Here is a 24,006-nt window from a genome sequence, read left to right on the forward strand (position 1 = left end):
AAACCTAAGGGCCACGTGGCATATTTAGTTGTCACCAACCTTTTCTAGTCCGCAGGGCCGACTCCCTCGTATGCCCTTTTTTCCAGCTTTCCTTGATAACACCTCATCAGGACATCTAAACCCAAACTGCTCAGCTCCCCTGCCAGGCCCTGTGCTTTCCTTCTGATCTCCATATTTATGGGCCCCCAACTTCTTAGTAACTCAGGATCAAAACAATACCATATTTTTCAGACCATAAGACTCACCTAGGTTTTAGAGGAAGAAAATGGGGAAAAAATCTGAAGCAAAAAATGTGGTAAAATATTTAATAACATAAATAACATAATATTTCACCAATGTAAATGTAAACAGAACTCAACATCAGCATTAACAACTGTTATGGGGGAGTGTGTCTTAGTCCGAAAAATATGCTGTTTTTACCCCATAGTCAATTAGTTATAAAAGATAGCATAGATTTTAGAGCTAGACTGTTTTGGTTTAGTTCCCAATAGCACTGCTTACTAGTTGTGCAGCTGTGCAAATTGCTTGACCTCTCTGTGCCTTAGGTTCCTCGTCTGAAAAGTATTATGAGGATAAAGTGACATAATACATGTAAAGCCACCTGGAAATTATTCCTGGCATGTACCGAGTAACCCAGTACAAATAGCACTGAAAGGCTTAAATAGGAAAAACATCAGTCCTATGCCTCCCACACTCCCCCTCCCTATCCCTAGTCCTCTAACCTCTGCCCTATCCACTGCTCCTTTACCCATCTCCCAGTAGAGTTCCTTCACAACTTTTGGTTAAATCAGTTGGCAGTTTTTACATTATAATTGTTTCTACTGATAGAAGTTGTGTGTTATAATTATATTTTGCTTTTACAATTTGGTCTTTCCTATGGTTAATAATTATCTGGTGTTTTTCATGTACTTGATTTTCTGTGTTTGTTACTTTATTCCCCCCAATGCTGCAGCAGATCTTCCCGATGACTAGCAACAGCTTTTCTAAGAGCTCAGACCCTCCTCCCGCAGCCTCTGTACCCCCACACCAGTAAAGACTGCACACAGCTGTCACCCTGAGACTTCCCCTAGCTGTGTTCCTCTCATTTAGCTGGATTTCCCATTCACCTTTTTTCCTAATTTCCTAATACAACTGTCGTTAGACAGTTTAAGTAGCTCAGTTCCAGCATAGCAGCAAATAGATGTTAAGAATCTGAAGACATTTGACTGATGTGACCACATTGTTTCGAGCTAATCCTGTACATGTTCACTTCAGGAACCCATATTCTGACAGCATAAAAGAAATGCTGACGACATTTGGAACTGCCGTTTACAAGGTGGGACTAAAGGTTCATCCCAATGAAGAGGATCCTCGTGTGCCCCTGATGTGTTGGGGCAGTTGTGCATACACCATCCAAAGCATAGGTAAGAGATTTAGAGTTGTGTCACAACTTTAAGTAATAAGCATACACCAACACGAGTAATGGGTAGAAGCCTGTGTTTAAATGACATGTTTAAAGTGGGCAACAGTACGAAGAAACAGTATAACAACTTGGACGTAGGAGATGTGGCGCACTGACAAAACATGAGATCGACAGTGTACTAATTAACCAGAGCAACAGAGAGCTCATTTTGCTCATGATTGTAGCTTATTATCAGTTGAGGGAAGGTATTTCCATTTTTACACAAAGTTAATTTGTGTGTAAAGACATGAAGATTTCAAAATCAGACAACATTGTGCTTTCTGCAAGAAAACTTTTTTACTATTCTTTGAAATTGTGATAAAATATACATGACATAAAATTTATCATCTTAATCATTTTTAATCTGCAGAAAGAATTTTAAGTGATGAAGATAAGCCATTATTTGGCCCTTTGCCTTGCAGACTGGTAAGTGACCAGTTTACTCAGTTCATAGAAGGGTGGAATGGGAATTCCATGGTTCTGCCTTTTTTTCAACCTTAAAAGCCTGAATTGATTATTAAAGCATAGCTTTATTCATTTCATAGTAAAACTCATTTTCTGTAATCCCATTAAAGAAGTAATGTTTGTGGTTTAATTTCTCTCTTTTTTAAAAAAATAGATTTTGGGTCTTTTCATCTAGACTTTTTAGTTCAACACATGAAAATATGGGGGAAGACTGAAAACAGTGCTGTTCTTGAATTTTTAATGCTATAATTGGAAATGGAAAACATAGTGCATCCTTTCCTACACTTGACTACCCTTCATAAGCAGCATTTAAATTAAGTAGAAGTTAATGTCAAAACAGTACGTTTAAGGCTTACAGATGTGAGGAAGGGGAACATGCAGCCGGAGCTTGCTGGTTTTTACTGTGCTGCTCCTGTCGGGTGGAGGCATGTCTGCCTGCCATTTAAGCTTATAATCGTAAAATTGCGCATAAGAGCAAAATCATGTCATTTGTAGAATCACCTGGGAACTTTGAAAAATGTCTAATCTTGGGGAGCACTTGATGTCTTGCTCCCAAGTGCATGTCATCATTTTGGCTCAAATAAACTCATAAAAATTCTCAAAGAAAAACCCCAAAGACCTAATCTCTACCACAGGTCAGTTAAACCAGAGTCTCTGGAGATGGTCCTCGGGCATTAATATTTTTTTAAAGCTTCCCAGGAGCCAGGACTGAGAACCACTGATGTGAGAGCCTATCCAAGGCACAAAAACCGCTGCGGGCCTGCCTCGGCGATACTGTGCGTCCTGTCCCAGACCGTCACAGTAGAGCTGAGGTTTCAGTGAAGCGAGTCACATGAGTTTTTGGTTTCCCAGTGTATGTGAAAGTTATGTTTACACTGGGTTGTAACCTATTAAGTGTGCTTTTAGAATTATGTCTAAAAAGAGTTTACATACTTTAATTAAAAAATACTTATTGCTAAAAAATGGTAACCATCATCTTAGTGTTCGACGAGGCATAGTCTTTTTGCATGTACCCTTGACTCAGTGTCAGCGCTGCTGACCACAGGGTGGCAGTCGAAGGCCAGGTAGCTGTGGCACTTTCTGAAACTATGACAACGATGAAATTTGCCACATCACCTGACTCTTACTTGAACACTTGGATGCACACTGGAACACTTGGATTGTAGGGTTATTTATTGACCTAATTTCAGTATTATTGTGTCTCAAGGAATGTGGAGGCCCAAGGAGAAGGAGAGAGATGAGAGAATGTCCAGTCAGCAGAGCAGTCAGAACATACATGACTTATCAATTAAGTTTGCTCTGTTACATGGGCATGGTTCATAACATCCCAAAACAGTTACAATGGCAACACCAAAGGTCACTGATCACAGATCACCATAAGAAATATAATAATGAGAAAGTTTGAAATAGTGCAAGAATTATCAAAATGGGACATAGAGACACAAAGTGATCAAATGCTGTTAGGAAAAAATGGTGCCAATAAACTTGCTTGATGCAGGGTTACCACAAACCTTTGTTTTAAAAAAAAAAACATATCAGCGAAGTGCAATAAAGCAAAGCATGATACAACATATGCCTGACCCGAAACCCTAACAGCCCTGGAAGAAAGCATCAGCAGTAAACTCTCTGACATGGCTCTTAGCAACATCTTTTTTTGGATATGTCTCCTCGGGACAAGGGCAACCAAAGAAAAACATAAATTGGAAATACGTCACACTAAAAAGTGTTCGCACAAAGAAGGAAACTACCAAGCAAACAAAAAAACAGCCTAGTGAATTGGAGAAGATAACAAAAGATAACATCTGATAAGAGATTAATACCCCAAAAAATCTGTATGAGGAACCCATACAACTTAGGGGTGAGCTTCTACTTTCCTGACTCCCACTCTCCGGACTTAACGTGCCTCTCCACTTACTGTCCTCTCCGGTGTCAGAGGGTGAGGGCGTCAGGTGAGGAGGCTGGTCTTCCCACTCGTATCTGAAGCGTATCTGAAGCGCATCCCTCTCCATCTGTTACCCCTTCTGTGACCTCCTCCCTGTGACTCTCCCGGCCCCTCCGGGGCACAAGGGCGCTCCTCTCTCCTGCTCCTGCCCACAGTGTTCTCTTCCTTCTGTCTGTGACCTAGGCATCCTTCTTATGACCAAGCCATTTTAAAGCATATTTTATTTCACCATGCAATAAAAAATGCTAAAATACTGATAAAAGAACTAACACCTGCCATTTTTAATTTTATTTCATATTGAGCTAAAGAAATTTTATATACAGAAAAACTTACTTAAACAATAATGTGTAACCTGGCTCCCATTTCTTGTTAAAACTAACCTTCAACTTTTCAACTCCCCGCAATTTTCACTCTTGGGAGTGAACACCTGTTACCAAGTTCACCGAATGCTCTCCCCGGTATCCTTGTGGGTGGGCATTTTTTTGGCCCTTATTTGACATTTCAATTTACTTAATTTTGTTAACTACTTCCTTCTGAAACTCATTTTCTGTCTTGATTTCTGTGACGTTTCTGGTTTCTCCCTACCCCTCTGGCGGCTCCTCAGTTTGCCATCTACCCGCCTCCGTCCTGTAAATGTTTTAACCCCCTGAGTTTGGCCCCTGATCCTCAATTGTCTTGATACCTTTCTCTGGTAACCCCGTCTATGTCTCTGATTTCAATTATATCCAGAAGATTCCCAAACCAGAACTATTATCTCATTGCCTGCTTTATTTTTTTACCTGAATCTTCTAAAGGCACCTCACACTGAACAATCCAAATCATTTTTTCCCCTGCATTGCCTTAGTTAATGTTAATATCTATTGCTGTCCATCCAGGTGGCCAAGTAGACACTCAAAGGCCTTTTTGGATTCATCGTTTGGTGTGAATGTTCATATCCAGCTGGTCGCAGAGTTTGATGAATTTCCATCCTGCACATTTGTCTCATTCCTTCCATCACTACTTCCACTTGTTTGGCTCAGCTCCCTGTCATTTCTTGCCTGTGAATCTCACTCTTTTCTGATATATTATCAGAGGAATTACTCCTGAAGTCACCCCAATCATATCTCTTAAACAACTTAGCCTGTTTCTCCATTATCACCTGGCAATCCCCACATCCATGGTCCAGACTTACAGAATCATTGCTAGTCCCCAAATGCTAGTTTCCAGGACTTTTGTTACTGCTCTGTACCCTGAGTAGACACCCCCTCTTTAAAGATGCTCTTCAAGCTTTGCCTTCCCTTGGAAACCTCACATGTTCTGTGAGTCCGATATCCCTCATTGGTGCTCCCGCCTCCCTCAGCTGCCTCAGTCTCTCTTTTCTTCCCCTTCCCACCCCCAGGGCTGTGAGCTCCTTGGGGGGGCTGTCAGTTTTCATTTTCAGATCTTCAGAGACAAGACTATCGTGTAGCAGGTCCTCAATATTTTGAATCAAACAACATTAAAGAAAATTTTGGAAAATAGAGCATGAAGCAAGAATAAAAAACTCGTCAACTTATATTATTCAGCTGTCTTTTTCATGCACATGTTTATACTTGATTATAATTGGTTTTGCATGTGTCGGAGTATCTGTTTATAGAATAAATATAGAGAAATACTGCATTACATTCTTGGGAGTCTGTTGTTTGCTGTCTGGAAACATTTCTTTTCTGTAGACAACCAACAGTATGGTGGCAAGGAGATCACTTTGGTTTATTCAACAGTTAGTATTTCCCAGTCCATCTATTGCACATTAGAGATACATTGTTAAAGATGTCATATTCAGTTGCATGCCATCTAGAGAGATTTCATTGTGCCTCTAGCTTTGCTTCAGGTGACTGTGCTTTGAGCTAGCATTTCTCAAAAAAGAGAGCTGCTTATGCTGGCTTCTTTGCTAATTGTGTCGATCTCTTTATTTCAGGATGACTGTCTCAGGTCACTAACTAGATTTGCTGCAGCACATTGGACAGTGGCGTTACTTTCAGTGGTGCAAGGACACTTTTGTAAACTTTTTGCGTGTGAGTAGTAATATAAGTACCATATGTTAGGGTAATTTTTCATCTGTAATTTTGTCTTTAACCATGCAACTTCTCTCCATTATGAGAGAAATATGTTGGTAATACTGTTTGTTTCATGCACAAGTTCTGGCTTACAAATTCATATATATCTTGCATAAAGATAAATATATTAACTAGATTATATACATTTTAAATAATATTTATGTTGGCACGTGAAATGTGCTCATATTTTTTCTTTTACTATTTAGCATTGGTGCCTGATGACAGTTATGGAGACCTCCCATGCATATTAGATATTGACATGTTTCATTTATTGGTGAGTATCTTGTAATTTGTGTTTTACATTTTCTTTATCACACTGTGGAACTTTATCTTGACTCAGTGAACAATGTAGAGGCAGACAGGAAGAGTAACATCTGTTACTCTTACCACTTCTGAGTATAACTCTTTCTGAGGAACCTCAGAAAGGGAATGTTAAAGGATTTAGCTGCAGCCCTGGTCGGGTAGCTTAGTTGGTTGGAACATCGTCCCCATATGACAGGGTTGCAGGTTTTTCCCCCAGCTGAGGCACATACAAGAATCAGCCGATGGATGCATAAATGAGGGCAACAACAAATCAGTATTTCTCTCTCTCTCTCTCTCTCTCTCTCTCAGTATTTCTCTCTCTCTCTCTCTCTCTCTCTCTCTCTCTCTGTATTTCTCTCTCTCTCTCTCTCTCTCTCTCTCTCTCTCCTTCCTCCTCTCCCTTCCTTTCTCTCTAAAATCAGTTTAAATTTGAAAAGGAAAAAAGGCATCTAGTTAAGAGGCTTGACCTGTGTGTCTAACCCTCTCTTATTTTACTTTGGAGTTGAGGTCAGTGATTGTAACCTCCCTATGCTTTTTACCCACAAAGAAGGAAGAATAACCCGAGTAACATAAGGGCTGTTGCTGCCCAGACGGTGCTTTTGGACAGATGCAGCCCTGTCTGTGGTCACACTGCTTAGCGATCAACATCCCCTTTGTGTGGTTTAGGGACAGTCGTGGCTTCTGTGCAGTCTGGTACCCAGACACACCACTGACTGAACTTCAGCCCTACCTCAAATGGGCCCCCTTACTCAGGACATTGAGTGCACTGTCCCTTGCAGCACCCCAATTTCTGTCCCTTTCATCTTTTTGGGCATTAGATTCTGTACGTTTGAGCTGATTGTGTTCAGAACCTAATGGGATGATTCAGGGAAAGAGCTCAGAGCACCATGTCCCTAGTAAGTATTAGCCAGGTGATACTCCCATTGCTCCTGTGAAAACCACTGTAGACAGGCGGCAGCAGGCTCACAGGAGCGCTGACATGTATCGTATACCTGAATGCTTCCACATCTGTTCTTGTTGGTCCTTCCATCTGCACTACTGAGGTATTAAAAACACATACACATTATCTCTAGTTTACCACTAGGGAAACTGAGGCTCAGAGGTATTAACTTGTCTAAAAACCTTACAAGAGAAGCTGGGGTTCACATCTGGATATTTGTGGGTCCAAAATCCATGCTTTTTCTACTGCTCAGCTGTTTTTTTTAATTAACAATAAGCTTTGAAGGCAGGCCCTTGTAGTACAGGCTTCCCTGCTAGGTAAGTGCTCTAGAGGGACCCATCTGCATTGGTACCAGCTGGCATTGTTGTGAGAGGCTGTGTTCGGCATCAGTGACTTTTTGGAAGACTTTTTCAACACATTTGCCCATTTCATGATGGGTGATTTACCAGTGCACCTGCCACACCACGATGAGTTTTTAACCAAAAACAACTTGACCCCCATATCCCACCTGCACTTGCCCCCAGCAACTTTTTGTTTCCCCTGATGAAAAAAGTCCTCAAAGGGAAACATTCTGTGGATATGGAAGAAGGGAAACAAAAAACAGCAAAGCACTAAAAGGCATCAAAATTAATGAGTTGAAAAACTGCTTTTAGCAGTGGGGAAAAAAGTCCCAATAGGTATATTGTATCAAATGGAGAGTGCTTTGAAGGTGACTGAAGTTTAAACATGTGAGAATAAATAGAGTTTTTTATAAATAAGTTCCAGGGTTTAGGGGTCTCCCCCATGTATGTATAGGGGAATCACTGGATAAACAAAGTGATCATGTCATCAGGACTCTCAGCTCTAAAGTAGTCTTACTTAGCCCATGTTGGTGGAATTTCTAATGTGTGTACCGTTTAAGAACAGATTTCTTAAGGGGAGGGACTGAACTCCAAAGGGAGTCACATCAAGAAAATGAAAAGGTGTTCCGGAGTGAACGGAATGACAAACTGTCTGACTCTCTGTGTTTGGTGTCTAGGTGGGCTTGGTGCTCGCTTTCCCAGCATTGCACTGTCAGGATTTTTCAGGGATCAGCCTTGGCACTGGCGACCTCCACATTTTCCACCTGGTTACCATGGCACACATCGTACAGATCCTGCTTACCTCGTGTACAGGTGCGTCTCTGTCAGCTTCTTGAAGGACATACTTGAGTTTTCCTAGTTTAAAAAAAAGTATTGCAGAGGCACTTGAATGAGAATAGTATATAAATATTAATTAGGCCCTGGCTGGTGTGGCTTAGTGGATTGAGTGTTGTTCTGCAAACCACAGGGTCGCCAGTTCGATTCCTAGTCAGCGCACATGCCTGGGTGAGGGCCAGGTTCCTTGTAGGGGGGCGCACAAGAGGCAACCAGACATTGTTTCTTTCCTTCTCTTTTTCCTTCCCTTCCCCTCTCTCTAAAAATAAATACAATCTTTTTTAAAAATATTAATTAGGCTACTTGTGTTTACTCTTTATCCTCCTGTGACAAGTTGTGAAACAAGTTCCTTTCTCTTACTAAAATCCTTTAGTAATGTTATTTTTTTTATTTTATTTTATAAGCTTAGTAATATATGAGCGCCATAGACTGTATAGTCAGCTGATCCAGCTCACAGCATACTTCCTGGGTTCCTGGATCAGCACACCGGCTTTTCCCCAAGCCTCTGGGCTCCATATTATGATGGAGATTGATGCTGTGCTCACACCTGAGGAATTAAAGTTATGTGCGTTTTGTAGGAATATTTTCATACTCTATGTGCGTATACAAGTATATTTAAGTGCTTAAATGATAGGATCACCAGTTCACTTAATAGACAAATACAGAGTGTTGATATTTCATTCTTTTTCAGAAGCGAATGGCATGGATCAAGAGACTCCTGCTGGTGAAGAAGAATTAGCAGTTCTTGCTTTGTATAAAACACTTCGCCAGTGCACAGGAAGGTGGGATCATAATCTTGACATGACAGGCAGCTCCCCCCAAATTAGTAGGCGATAGCATGAAAAAAGCATTTTGTTAAATAAGGCAAAGTGCTGTCTGTGGCGTGTTTTAAAAAGAAGACGGGAGTGTGTCTGCAGGACTCCTGAGCTGCTCTGTACTATCACGAGTGGGAACCTCAGAGGCTGCAGATCTCTGAGAGAAGAGTAACATGCAGAGCCGCCCACGTTTACTTGCCATGGAACCCTTTTTTGCTCAGGATTTGACACGCTGAGATGTGGAATTTACTTTGCAAAGTGGTATTCTTAAACATTCTCTCACTAGGAATTAAAATATGCAAATTAAATTGACATAACTTGTTTAGGCAAAACCCAGGACTGGCAGGAATGCAACGACAGTATTAGAACATCACATGCCGTAAGTCATTTTGACTTGGTGCGGCAGTTTTATTTAGCTTTCTCACAGTATATGTCAAGAACTATATTGTTTATTTTTTACTAAACTATCCCATTTCTGAGAATCCATACTAACAAAATAATCCAACATATAGAAAAAACTATGGACATAAACAGATACACTCTTAATATTATATTAGCAAAGAATTTAAAGCAATCTAAATGCTTGCTCGCAGAGGAATCATTTGGTATAGGTTATAATTGATGTGTTTCAGAATATTACAATTTCAATAAAAATTATGGTTTATGATCTGAAAAACATGTTAATTTTAAATTTGATATGTTACAGTTATAAATAAAATAAGACAAATTAGTGTGAAAATAGTTTGCCAGAATAATACTTGCTGACAGAGATTCTACAATGGTAGATAAGTTTTTATTTTCCAAATTTTCTTTTAGTTTTATAAATTTTTAAAAATTCTCTCCTGAGGATATGTTTTCTTTTGTTTTATTTTTAATTGATTCTTTTAGATAGGAAGGAGGAGAGAGAAACATCAATCAGTTGCCTCCCATATGCACCCCAAATGGGAATTGAACCCCCAACTTAGGTATGTGCCCTGACCAAAAATCAAACCTGCAACCTTTTGTTGGACAGGCCTATGCTCTAACCAACTGAGCCACCCAGCCAGGGCTATAAAGTTTAATAACAGCATTGGAAGCTATATTACCATTTATTCTTGACATCTCCTATAATAGAGCCACCCACTTTTTTTAAGCCTATATGCCATCAATTCCAAATGACAGTTGTCTCTTTTCACATTGTGCTGTAACTAGAATGATCTTTACCTACTAAAATTTTCTACTATTTTTCTCGTTTCAGTGTCTTGAAAGAATTACCCTCTGGCTGGCATCTCTGGAGGAGTGTCAGAGCTGGAATCATGCCGTTCCTGAAGTGTTCTGCTCTGTTTTTTCATTACTTAAGTGGAGTTCCTGCCCCACCTGAAATTCAAGGTAACTGCAAATTTTTTTTCAAAATGTAGGAAATACATGTAGTCTTTCATTCTAGCAGCTTAGAATTAAGGTGACTTGCAAAAATGAAAATGGATTAAAAGTTTAGAATATAGCTAATTGACTATGTTGATATACACAGTTGTAGAATAAAATGCATATTTTTAAGTGTGATTTTATTGGATCTCAGTAAATATGCTTTTTGTATGTATATCTACAGGTTTAAAAATGTTCTAATTTTGCTCTTTCATGGATTAAAATGTTGGGTTATAGCCTTGACTGGTGTAGCTTAGTGGATTGAGCACTAGCCTGCAAACCAAAGGGTTGCTGGTTCGATTCCCAGTCAGGGCACATGCCTGGGTTGCGGGCCAGGCCCCCATTGGGGGATACGTGAGGGGGAACTACACATTGCTGGTTTTCTCCCTTTCTCCTTCCCTTTTCCTTTCTCTAAATAAGTAAATAAATAAAATCTTTTAACAAATTTTTGGTTATATTATTATTCATAAACTGGATTCTTCAGCTTTTAAAAAGTGAAAACCAATAATCTGAAGGGGTGTTTCCTTTTTTAGGATTTTATTTATTTTTTAGAGAGAGGGAAAGGGAGGGAGGACGAGAGGTAGAGAAACATAGATATTAGAGAGAAACATTGATCAGCTGCCTCTCGAACAGACCCCAACTGGGAACAAAATCCACAGCCCAGGCCTGTGCCCTGCCCAGGAGTCAAACCGGCAACCTTTCTCTCTGCAGTACAACACTCAGCCAACTGAGCCACACCTATCAGGGCTCAAGTATTTTTTAACTTGAAACATGTGGCATTAAAGTTCAGGATATCCATAATTGCACATAATCTGATTTTAATGTAGGAATTCATTTGCTATTTCACAGTTGTTTCCTATGTTCTGTTTTGATTAATTTCATAAAAGTAGTATAGAATTAAAGTTTGCTGTCCCTCAGCAAAGGACATGGGGTGCCTGCATGTAGTACTGTTCTCTAAAAGATTGTGGCCTGGCATCTCCATTCAGCTAAGTCATCCAGGCACCACAGAGATTCATGTAGACCTCCTAATTATTTGCAGGGATGATAGAATAAGTGTTTAAACCCATCTCCCCGATGAAATCATCTTACATTTCTGTACTGCTGTATATATACTTCTCCAGAACACTTGCATGTTGTTTCTGTCATTGAATGTTCCTAACTAACCCCATGAAGCAGACCGTGCAGGCGTACCACTTTGTAAGTGGTAAAACAGGCTCCAAGGAGGTATAACAAGTGTGATGCAGGAGCCCCCTGACTCCACTCGGGAGTGGGTCGTTTTCTGTGGCTCCCGTCCACATGCCATCTGACCTTCCTACGAATTATGTACTGGCAAATGCAAATTCTTCCCTGTGAGCTCTACCGTTGCCTCCTCCAATGCAGGTTCCACTCTCAGTTGTTCTGTGCTCACTCTTCTCTATTTGCAGTTGCTGGAACGAGGCATTTCGAACATCTGTGTAACTACCTTTCCCTGCCAAGCAACCTCATCTCCCTATTTCAAGAAAACAGCGAGATAACAAAAGTACTGATTGAGAGGTAATGGTTATACCCTTCTCTTCCTTACATTGAATGGAGTTATGTGGAAACAAACTTTAGTTTATCACATATATTGCAAAATTCTTAATTAGTAAGCCTGGAAGACTTCAATCCGTGTAATTTAAACTATAATGAGTAGGCCTTCTTAGTTAAGGAGTTACCTTTGCGGTACAGTTTCTGCCAAGCTAGTGAATAACATAAGCAGATTTGCTCTGGAAAACAGTATGGTGGTTTCTCAAAAAGTTAAACATAGACTCACCGTGTGAATCCAGAAATTCCACTTCTAGGTATATATTGCGAGAGAATTGACAGTAGGGACTCAGATACGTACTTGCACACCCGTGGTCGCAGCAGCACTGTTCACAGGCTGAGAGGTGGAAGCAGCCCAGGGTCTGTCCACAGATGGCTGGATAGATGAAGTGCAGCGTACCCACACCGTGGGATATATTACTCTGCCTTAAAACAAGGAAATTCTGACACACCGTGAAGGATGAACCTTGAAGACATGCTAAGTAAAACAAGCCAGTCACAAAAGAACAAACGTTGTGTGTTTTTACTTACATGAGGACCCTACGGTAATGGAACGGTGATTGCCAGGGACTGGTGGGGGAGGAGGGTTGTGCTGAACAGGTGCGGTGTGCCAAGTAGACAGAGTTCCAGAAGTGGATTGTGTGGTAGTTGCCCGACCGTGTCAATGCACTTAATGCCACAAAACCATACACTTAAAAATGGCAAATTTTATGTTATGTATATTTTACTACAGTAAAAAAAAAACTTTTTAAATTTAAGTGTTCTAGCTCCAGAACACTTAATAAGAGCTTTTCTTTAATTCAGACTGTTTTTTCCAGAGTGTCCAAATTAATGGGACAACAGTGCATGTAGCCACAAATTTTAATGTATTTAACTTTCTTACGTTTAGAAAATCATGGATCGTATTTTTGTGGTTTTAAAAACTGCAGACAAAATACGGTATTTCCCAAGCTTCTTTTGATTGGGCAAATATATTAAGCAAAGTAGTTTTTTTTCTCTTACTAAATTTAGAGAAGAAAATAATTCTAGTTCTAGCCCTTTAAAAGTAAAAGGTGTTTTGTTTTTTTTTCCCAATTACATTAAAGCTGGTGTCAGAACAGTGAAGTTAAAAGATATCTAAACGGTGAAAGAGATGCTATCAGGTAAGTTAAAGACCATCACATACCAGGTAGGGGCGGGGGGGAGGGGGAGGGAATGAGTGCTACTCCCTCCTTCACAGCCACCTCCCAGGCCTCCAGCAGCTCCAAGAGGTGGGCCATTGGCATTCTCATTCTCATCGGTCCTCCTTAGTCTAATGGTGGGGAGAGTTTGCAGAGGTCAGAATGAGGAACATTGATAGGGTGCATTGTTCTTGGCAGAGAAAGCAAATAACAGAGTTATTTTATTTTGAAGTGTTTGATCTTTAAAAGTGTGGGTCTTTTTAAAAAGTTTTTCTTAGCTTTGCTTTTTCCTTTTATTATGAAAAGATTAAAACTATCCCAAAGTTTAAAGAATAGCATCAGACGATTCCACACTCCTGTCACTCAGCTTCAGTGCTTTTCAAATGAGCACCAGTCCATTTGGGGTTTTTTTTCTCATTCCTTCGTCATTAGCACTACTCTGATTCTATAGAATGCAATACCAGGTGGTAACAGATGTGTTTCATTGATTAATATCTCCTCGGTTTTGCTGAACACATTATCCATAAAAATCAGAGCGCTAAAGGAGATTATGTATTGTATTCTTTGATTTTATAGTCTGTTCCAAATCCAGAGATGATAGCACCCCAATTTTATTAGATTGAACCATATGCAATTGCAATTGTTATAAGTCAAACATGGTTGAATACCACCAATTTTATATGGTTCATCCCTATCAGAACAATTTTTGGAACTTTTAAAAAATTCTCAGGACCCTACTACCAGTTCTAATTTCTCTGAAGTTGGGCTCCGAGCGTGTCTGTCCCTCCCCCACACCAAATTGCCCCCAAGTGATTCTGATGTAAGAACTGCAGTCCAAGTAGCCCCCTCTTGCTTCCAGTCACCCCTGTCTCTGCCGTAGGTAAAGTAGGGAAGGGCCTAACACGGGCGTGCCAGGCAGGGGTGAGCCGTGAGGGTGGGGCCTCAGATACCACTTGAACTTGTTTCTGCGTTTTACCTGAATTAACTTGGCCTGGTATCCCTAAATTACCTGTTCTCTACCTCTCTCCTCCAACTCGGTTGTCCCTTAACATCACCTTTCATAAGCACATCTTTTCTGTGTTCTCTCTCCGAGGCTCTGTGGTTGGGCTCTCCAGTACCGGGGTGTTTGGGGAGAAGCCTGGGGATGAAGATCCTTTTCTGCCCCTCCCCTGCTTCCCAGAGCTACCACATTTTTACTTAAATGGGGCAGATTCTAAGTACTGTCTACTGTTCTGATCATGTATTTCGAGCCTTTCAAGTAAAAATGTGAACCCAAAGTCCCTGTGTCCAATTTAAGTGTGAATTTTTTAATTTTTTGCTGTGGTAGCGCTAAGTCACTCAGATTCAGCTGCCTTTGTTTGTTTTGACTAAGCCGAATTATCTTGTCATTGTTGTGATATGATGTCATATTAACCGGTTATATGTGTGTGTTTTTTTTTAGCTATCCAAGAGAATCTAACAAATTAATAGGTCTTCCAGAGGATTACAGCAGCCTCATTAATCAAGCATCTAATTTCTCGTAAGTTTTCATATTAGAACATTGATCATTTCCTACCACTGGAAACACTTCTCACACAGAACTTAAGGGATTTTGTTCATTGTTCTGTATTGTTTGGGTGGCGAAATTGTAACATCGGTGGTCCCTACACTACCTAACTTGTACAAGCGTCATTCCACCATGTTTCAGAATAAGATATGGGAAAGTAGGAGATGGGGGAGCAAGTTTGTTTCATTAATGTTATCTAAATAAGACTTCAGCCCTGGCTGGCATGGCTAAGTGGATTGAGCCCTGGCCTGCAACCTGAAAGGTCCCTGGTTCTGTTCCAGTCAGGGAACATGGGTGGGTTGCAGGCCAGGTCCCCAGTTCAGGACATGGAAGAGGCAACCAGTTGATGTATCTCTCCCAAATCAATGTTTCTCTCCCCCTCTTTCTCCCTCCCTTCCCCTCTCTCTAAAAATAAAGTAAAAAGAAAATGTTAAATAAATAACAGTTTGCACTACAGGGTATGGCAAAAGTAGGTTTACAGATGTTCATATGGAAAATAATACAATAAATAATAAATAGTAATACAAGAATAAACTGTTTCATGTATAAAGAACTGTAAGCCTGCTTTGCCCCACCCTGTATAAAGTAATAAGAGCCCTTGGTAATTTTTAATACATTATTAAATGTTTAACCTAGGAATAGCATAAAGAATAATCAGTAGTGTAAAAAAATTAAACGTTACCTACATGGCTGGGTGGCTCACTTGGTTCGACCATCGTCCTGTACACTTAAGGGTTGTGGGTTTGATTCCAGGTCAGGGCACGGGCCTGGTTTGTAGATTCGGTCCCTAGTCAGGGCACATGGAGGAGACGATCGATTTGATCAGATATCACTGATTTGATCCTCAGCTCCATCCACTCTCCTGTTGTTTCCCTTTAAATGGTTCTTTATTTCAATTAGTGTATCCTTTGTTTCTGACTGGATCTTTTTTATGCTGTTTAGGTCCTCACTAAGTTCCTTGAGCATCCTTATAAAAAGTGTTTGGAACTCTGCATCTGACAGATTGCTTATCTTCATTTTGTTTAGTTCTTTTTCAGGAATTTTTATCTGTTCTTTCATTTGGGCCATGTTTCTTTGTCTCCTTATTTTGGCAGCCTCCCTGTGTTTATTTCTATATATTAGATAGAGCTGCTTTGACTCCATGTCTTGATAGTGTGCCCTAATGTAGTAGGCATCCTGTAGGGTCCAGTGGCACAGCCTCCCCTATCACCCAAGCTGGGTACTCAAGGTGCTCCCTTCATGTAGCCTGCATACACTCTCCTCTTGTAGTTGAGCCTTAGTTGCTGTTGGCAGATCAGTGGGAGGCATTTACCCAGGCTAGTCACCTACAGGGATTGGCTGTAACCACTTACCACCATCCTCTGCCCTCCATGGAGGATCAGCTGTGCAGGGGCAGGGAGGTGGTGCACTGACGTTGTCTGTAACTGTCCACTGGGTGCACTGCCCCTGGGGTTTCTGGGGTGGTGCAGGCCAAGGTCAGCCCCCACCTGTGTTTTGCCTGGGCTATCCTGCCTGAGCTATAAAGCAGTGTGAGATGGTTGCTCCTTGTGCTGGGCTTGGAGGTTCCAAGGCAAAGCCAAGCTGTGAGTCTAGGCCGGCTGCTGTTAATGAGGGGCCTGAGGCTCACTGAGGCCATTGATACCTGAGCCAAGACCAACTATTCATATGGAAAAGCAGTTGGGCGGGCCTATAAATTGGGTGGGGCAGAGTCTCTGGGGATCTCCAAGGCTGGTCTAACAGTGTTACCCAGGTTGATGGAGTCCTGGATATGGCACCAGCTTGCCTGCTCTATGGAGAGGATTTAGAAAAGGGACAGTGGTCTCTGCTCACCTTGATGCCAAAGACTTCAGTTCCTCCCTCTATGCCACTGGTACCTGTTAAGCTGCTACCCCAGTGCTGGAGCTCAGAGGGAGTGAGTCTGAGTAAGTGAGTCTGTGTGTAGGTTCTTTAAGAGGAATTACTTGGGCCTCCAGAAGTTTCTTCCACTGACTCAATCCCTACAGGTTTTTGCAGGCAGGAGGTGTAGGGACTTATCTACCAAGCACTGGAACCCTGGGCTGGGAGCCCTGGTGTGGGGCTGGGACTCCTCTCTCCCAAGATAGCCCTCCCAAATTTTATCCACCGCACCTGGGTGAGGGACCAGTCCATTCTGTGTCTGCTCCCCTCCTACCAGCATGTGGTTTCTTTAATTTCCAAGTTGTCAGACTTCCACTCAATTCAGTTTCCGATGCTTCTGAGTGATGATTGTTGTGTGGTTTAATTGTAATTGTGATGTGGTGTGCAAAGAGGTGAGCTATGTCTGCCTATGCCTCCATCTTGACCAGAAGTGGGGCAAAAAGTTTTTTCCAGTGTTTTTGTTGTTTGTAAGACTTTATTATTTTTCATGTTTTTAGAGAGAGGGAAGGGGGGAGAAAGAGAGGGAGAGAAACATCGATGTGCAAGAGAAATATCAGTAGGTTGCCTCTTGAAAGTGCCCCACCCCCACCCCCCAGCCTGGGGACCTGGCCTGCAACCCAGGCATCAAACTGGCGAATTACTGGTTCGCAGGCCGGCACTCAGTCCACTGAGCCACACCAGCCAGGGTCATAGTGGTTTTACCATCAGCTCTCCAGCCCCACTTTCGCATAGCGATGACTTGTGTTTTTTTGTTGTTGTTCCATGGAGGTGCCCCAAATCAGGTGGCGATAAGAGCAGAGCCCCAACTCTGTGCCTTGTGTGTGGAACTTTGCTGTGCTCGCAGAGCTACTGCTGTCAGACTGAACTGGAAGGCGAGGATGTAGGGGCTTGCACGGCGCACACCTACTCCTGCGGTTCTGGAGTGGGCATCTTCCTGAGGTAAGGCCCTGGGGGGAACTTGTTAGATTCACCTCTGCCACGGTGTATGGAGGATGGCACGAAACACTGCTATATTGAAAAGCATTCTGAGACCGCTGTCCTCATGTATTTTAGTTCATCTGAAGAACATGAGGAGCCCTGTCCCGTATCTCAGATTTGGTTCGTGCTAATCAGTGCTTTGTTGGTTCTTGCTTTATCATCATTCCTACCCCTTTGAGAATTCCCTCCTGCTTTCCTCAAGCCTCATTCTAATGTGAAACTTCCCGTCGTCTCACTAGATTTTCTACCCACGTCTAGTCACAATTGCTCCTTTTGTCTTTATGGTTTGGGATTCGTACATATTACAGGCCAGTGTACATGGTTGTACATCTTCAGCAGCCTGCAACAAGTCCTGTTGTGTTCAGCTGTGGCCCGGGCACTGAGAGTACAGCAGTCAGCGAAGCAGACCAGAGTCCCCGCCTTCCTGACGCTCATTCTTCTAGCGAGCGAGGCAGAACGTCAACAAGACCAGTCAGAGTTTAGGAAGCGCTGTGTGCAGAGGAGGGGAATAGGGAATGGCATGTGGGGGGTTGAATTTCAGACAGGAAACCTGGAAGGGTTCCCTGGAAACGTGGCTTTTGAAGAAAGGCCTAAACAAGTGGGGAGAGCATTCTAGAAAGGGGGCTGCACATACAAAATTGCTAGGGAATGTGCCTGCCATGTTTAAGAAACAGCAAGGAGGCTGGGGTCGCTGGAGAGGACTCGTGGTGGCGCCCAGCACGCCCTGGTGCTGTCTCCGAGGGAGATGGAAACCATGTCAGGGTTCGAAGGAGAGAAGTGACGTGAGTCCGAGCTCCTCTGGGACGTGAGCGTCTGGGCGTCTCAGCCACCTCAGTGCCCCCTGGGCCTGATGGGCCTCTCGGGGCCCGGAGTCGCGTTGTTAAATCACTGGTAGGAAAAGTGTGACGGCAGCGTTTCCCCGGACCTGTCGTATTTCGGGTGCTTTTGGTCATGTACAGTGTTGATTTGTGTTTCAGGTCAACCTGATTCACAATGTTTGTGTGCCGTTCTATAATAAATGATTTCCTCATGGTAGTGGTTAAAATACCAGCAACTATTTTACGTTTAGAAGTTACCTTTCTCACACTTAACAATATTTTAAATGCTACTATTATGTGAGCTGTTGATTCCTAATTCACAATGTTCCTCTTCCTCCCTATATTGATTTATTTATTTTTGTAAGACTTCAGTCCATTTGAAACTGGCTCTAAACCTCGGTTGTAACGTATAATGTGTCAATGGTCTCTCTGCAGAGTACGGGAATGTCAGGTGCTATTTTTAGCCGGCAAAACCAAAGGCTGTTTTTATTCTCCTCCGTACCTCGATGACTATGGGGAGACTGACCAGGGACTCAGGTAAGGGCCCACGCCCCGGGGGGCTGGGCTGCTCACTGGGCCTCTGCAGCCTTCAGCACGTGGTGAACGTGGAGCGCCCGCTCATGGCCGGGGCAGCGTGGGGCTCCTGTTCTGGCAGAGGCGGCTGGTATCTGTGGATTCTTCCAGAGAGGGCACGCTGGCTGCCTGGTTGGGCATTCCCTTTCCCAGCCTCCAGGGCATGACGAGGGCCACCGGCCAGATAAGGGGTGAGAACAGGACACAGTGCCCCTTTTCTCCATTTCTCTCTCCAGAGAACCAGAACCGCTTGAACTGCCATGTGGCATGCACAGCATCGGGGCATTGCAGGGAGAGCCCATTGGAACTGTGTGGCTTTGCGTGGAGAGACCCAGTGTTCTCCAAGTGGTCTAGGAGAGCAAATCTCCATCAATAAGAAATGAGCTTATTACATAAGAATCTGTGGGACAAGATCTAGGACATAGAGAGCAGTACACCAGTATTTGAGACTCAGTCACTTCTGTGCTAACTTCTATCATTGTATAAAGCAAATGCTAATAGCAATTCTCTCAAATACTATTGTAGAACTTGTTAGACCACCTCTTTCTGCCCAAAGAAAGTAAAAGTCTTAACTTGGCTATAACCATCCAGCCTTGAGGAGCAGAAGTTCAAGGCCTGGAAACTGAGGCAGAATAAGTAAATGGGATGCCCCAGGTGCTTGGCTGCAAGGTTATGGAGGTACATGCTACCTGGTGATGGTTCTTCCTATTCCCTAAGGTGTGTGGGCTCTTAGGAGGAGTTTTGATTAGAGAGTGAGAGGATCATGTGAATGGAAGTAAGGGCCCTAGGTGTGGACTCACCAAAACCTGTGCTCTGGTTAAAGTCGACCCACATGTTATGCTCATTTGGCTACTTTGCTTAGACTTTGTGGCTGAAAGACAGCACTCTGAGGAACATACGTAGTTTTCCTTCCATCCTCTCCCCTGCCCCTCCCTTCTTGTTTTACATTTAATCAACAAAATAGACAATGAATCAGTAGTTTTAGCTTCTAGACTCACACCCCCCGGCTCAACATCCCCCTTTATTCCCTCACCCCCGTCTGAGGGAGTACAGTTCGTGTACATTTTCCTCCTCTTTTCAGGATGTAATCCCCCTGCAGCTCCTCCTGGCAGACCTTCAAAACTAATGTCTTAATAAGCACAGTCACCTGCCAAACAGATTTTGCAGATATAAGACCGATAACTTGGAGCTTTTCCTAAACCAGGAAGGGCTGGGATATAATAGATGAGTGAATGGAATGCATCCAGAGTGACATCTGTCTTCTTTCTAGACGGGGAAATCCTTTACATTTGTGCAAAGAGCGGTTTAAGAAGATTCAGAGGCTCTGGCAGCAGCACAGCGTCACGGAGGAAATCGGACACGCGCAGGAGGCAAATCAGACGTTGGTCGGTGTTGACTGGCAGCATCTGTAGTCACTGCGCTGCCAAAAACATAAACTGGATTTTTGTAACTTAGCAGCTTTCAAGAAGGAGAATAGGAAATAAGTTCTACTGGATTTGGAAATAAATTCTTTAGTTAAGCTTTTCTTCCCAGTTTTATTTTTATAGTCTCTGGCTCCATGGGCCGATGAAAATCATCTTCCGTCAGTGTATCTTCTCGCACCGTTTGCTGTATCCCTCGAACATAACTTCCGAGGAGCTTCCAAAGCTGGACGCAGCCCCGCCGCGAGCGTCTGACTGTTGGACCGTCCAGGAGTCTGAGCCATGTCACATTGCTGGTCACAGGGCACTCGGGCCTGAAGCTGATTCACCAGCAGGAGGAGACATTCTCTGTAATGTATGGGGTCACATTTCCTATTCCCCCTCAGTGATTCTCAACATGGAGTGGGTCAGCGTCCCCTCTGCTGACAGGACCCCACCTCCAAGAGCAAAGCAGCGGATTTGGAGAGGAGCATTCCCTCATCCACGTCAGCCAAGAGAGGACTGGGGGCACTAGTGCCTGAGGAGCCGCTGGGCGGAAGGGAAGAAGGCTGTTTCTTCGAGTGCTGGGTAGTTTGCAGAGCTGTGGAAAGTTGGATTTTTTTTTTTTTTCTTTTGGCAGGACTTCTGGCTTTGAGAGAAAAAAACTCAATTTTAAAGGGCTTTTTGAAAACTTAACAGAGTATCCTAATTTTTCAGATGATATATTCTCTTACTTCTAAGACTAAATGGAAAAGATTATGCATCTAGCATCAAACTCTAGCAAAAAAAACCCCAAACAACACTGTGTTTTGAGGCTCCCACAGCCCCATCCCTGTTTGCATTTCTTGGAATAGATGGATTGCCGTTTACCTGCTGGCTCACTTAGTGCATTCCTGGGACAGCCTGCGTGCCTGGGCTTTTTATTCTTTTTAAACATTATTGTTTTTACTAAGATTACAACTGTTAGATTGTAACTACTAGATTAAAACTATCACGCACCACACGGCCACTCGGGTCTGACGCACGTGTGCTGAGAGCTTGAACACACACACAGAGTGGTGGCAGATTTAGTGGAGGAATAAATTCAGAGTCTCTAAGAGCTGGGCTAAAGGACAAATGAATAATGAGAGGCTCTTGGATTTTTTTCAGCCAATGCAACTAACCCTGTCGCTCCGTTTTCTTTGAACTGCATCTGAAAGCTCCGTTGCCCTCAGCTCTGTGCACTCAGCAGTGCACCCAGAAGGAAGGCCAGAAACCCAGGCCTCAGGCTACAATGAATGGGGGTGCAGACGCCGCATTCACTGTTCCCTCTCTGTCGTAGTTTTCTGAAAGGATGGCCCTCACCCTTCCTGCGTGGGACTGGCTCCCCCAGCGGAGAAGAGGTGTTTCCCACCCCGCAGGAGGAAAATCCAAACCAGAGTGCAGGGCTGTCCCGCTTTTTCTGGCCTTCTCTCCGTTGGTAAGGCCTGGTGGTTTGGGCTGTGGATGGCACAGTTATTTTAATGTCACATCCCTGTTCCTTCAGCTTTTAATTCCAGCTGCTTTTGGTTTTTCTCAATAATGTCACCAAGATTAAATTTAAAGTGGTAAAGACCGTGTCTCTCCCTCATAAAGGGATCATGAACATTTTCATCCAGTCGGCCGTTTGCCAGCTGTCCAGACTGGCGTCACAGAAGTCTGCTGTTAGCAGAGGGTGTCCCTGGCTTTCATTCTCTGAACATGTCAGAGTCTGAGAGAAGATAAATTTAGAAGATGAAATAATGTTTGCACCATTAAGCTAATTGTCTTCCCTACCTAAGGAATCATCTTATGATCTTTATGATTTGTTCCGCATGTATTATGTTTATTGTGGAAACGTCTATGTAACATGCTTTCCATATCAGGGAAAATCACATCTGTTTGATAAATTGGCTATAACTACTATCTGTGGAAAACTTGTAAAATTTGGGATGTATCATATGTAAAGACTTGAAAGATATCCAAATAAACGCTTCAGGTGTTGACATTACTTTGGGTCTGTCTGCATTTCCTCTGTTCTGTTCCACGCGCCTAAACACCAGAAGCGCTCCCCGTGTCACCTTGCTGCAAGTAAAGTGGGGCATCTGTATCAGCTTTGAATCTAAGATGCTTATATTATTAGTGTCAGGTATGGCCATTAGCCAAACGGTCTTGACCTTCCCACAGAAAGCTTGATCATCACTTCAGCTGATTAAGTTTTACCTTCATTGGCGGTGACAGCTCGTGACCTTTCTGAACCATTATGGACCTCAGGCCACGGGGAAAACCGGGCACTTGGACTCCCTCCCAGCTCCAAGGCCTGTCTCCAGGTTTCCACTCTTCTCGCTCATTTTCGCCTGACCCCGGTCCTTGTTCTTACACACTCCCCAGACATTTGCTGCTAATGAGAGAGACGTGTAGGAGGGGAGCTGCGTCCTATATTTGCAGAGGAAGCATTGCCTGCGAGAGCTCTGCTGTGCTTTTCAAAATTCTCTGGAAAAGAGAGCACCGCACTGAAGCAGGCAGGTTTCCACTGCGCTGCTCCTAGTCGTACACGCCGCTTTCGGCTCCCTGCCCCCTGCTCACTCCTGGTGTCAGCGGTTCAGGACTTGCTGCGCCCTCTGATACACCCCTTGCTGCGCCCCTGCTGTTCTTTTCTCTGTTGTTGACGTTACTACAGATACTCCCATCCTCCCGCCGTTACCCCTCCTCCCAGGGCCCACCCCCCCCTTCCCTCTGGCCATCACCACACTGTTGTCTGTGTCTGTGGATTACGCATCTGTGTTCCTCCTCTTGTTTTTCAAGTTAGGTTTTTTGAGGTTTGTTTAACCACCTAAATGAAGAAATAGAATAGTTCCAGCATCCCAACCTCTCTCAGGTCCCTTTGTGGTCACCTCCCCATCCTGATTCCTGGAAATCACAAAGTTGTTTTTGTCCCTTAATGTGATACAGCCTTTTGGGTCCGGTCTCTCACAAGAAGACAGGCATTTGATGGCCATCCATGTTTCTTTCGGTTGCTGAGTCACACTCCACTGTGCATGTGCAGCAGGTGGATTTACATGAAATAGCAACATGTGTATCATTTATCTTTGGGTGTCTCCTCACCAAGTAATGCTTATGCAGTTAGCGGGCGAAGGACTTTTGGGCAATTTTTGGTGATTATAAATAAAGCCACTGTAAACTTGCAATTATGGGTTATTATGTGTGCCCAAGTTTTCCTTCCCCTTGGATCAATAGCTATGAGTTTTCCTGTACAGTTCAGGGCTATCCAACCTTTTGGCATCTCTGGGCCACACATTAAATACACAAACACTAACAAAAACTAATAAGCAAAAACAGGTTTTAAGTAAACTTACAATATTGGGTTGGGCTGCGTTTGTAGCCATCCTCGGCCACGGTTGGACACACCTGCACCCTAACCCACTCTATACCACCCTCATGCAACATCCTCTTTGACTTTACTGTTTATCCTCATCCTCTGTTTATAGGACAAGATAGGATGGTATCGGCAGTTAGGG

General features: G+C 43.1%; 1 protein-coding gene across 3 annotated transcripts in view; it reads left to right on the forward strand.

The window, feature by feature from the left end:
• Positions 1-22,499, forward strand: part of UBR2 (ubiquitin protein ligase E3 component n-recognin 2) — a 106,431-nt gene extending 83,932 nt beyond the window's left edge. For all 3 annotated transcript variants that reach the window (XM_045842681.1, XM_045842680.1, XM_045842682.1), the window contains exons 35-47: positions 1,255-1,403; positions 1,812-1,867; positions 5,785-5,881; positions 6,130-6,197; positions 8,185-8,320; positions 9,033-9,123; positions 10,394-10,524; positions 11,982-12,090; positions 13,206-13,262; positions 14,722-14,799; positions 17,491-17,661; positions 18,954-19,055; positions 20,362-22,499. In XM_045842681.1, coding sequence (XP_045698637.1) covers positions 1,255-1,403; positions 1,812-1,867; positions 5,785-5,881; positions 6,130-6,197; positions 8,185-8,320; positions 9,033-9,123; positions 10,394-10,524; positions 11,982-12,090; positions 13,206-13,262; positions 14,722-14,799; positions 17,491-17,661; positions 18,954-19,055; positions 20,362-20,503 — 1,387 coding nt within the window. In that variant the 3' untranslated portion in view covers positions 20,504-22,499. The remainder of the gene's footprint in view (positions 1-1,254; positions 1,404-1,811; positions 1,868-5,784; positions 5,882-6,129; positions 6,198-8,184; positions 8,321-9,032; positions 9,124-10,393; positions 10,525-11,981; positions 12,091-13,205; positions 13,263-14,721; positions 14,800-17,490; positions 17,662-18,953; positions 19,056-20,361) is intronic.
• The last annotated feature ends 1,507 nt before the right edge of the window (positions 22,500-24,006 follow it).

This window comes from Phyllostomus hastatus, unplaced genomic scaffold (assembly GCF_019186645.2).
Source record: "Phyllostomus hastatus isolate PE091 unplaced genomic scaffold, TTU_PhHast_1.1 phas_contig_40, whole genome shotgun sequence".
Lineage (NCBI taxonomy): Eukaryota > Metazoa > Chordata > Mammalia > Chiroptera > Phyllostomidae > Phyllostomus > Phyllostomus hastatus.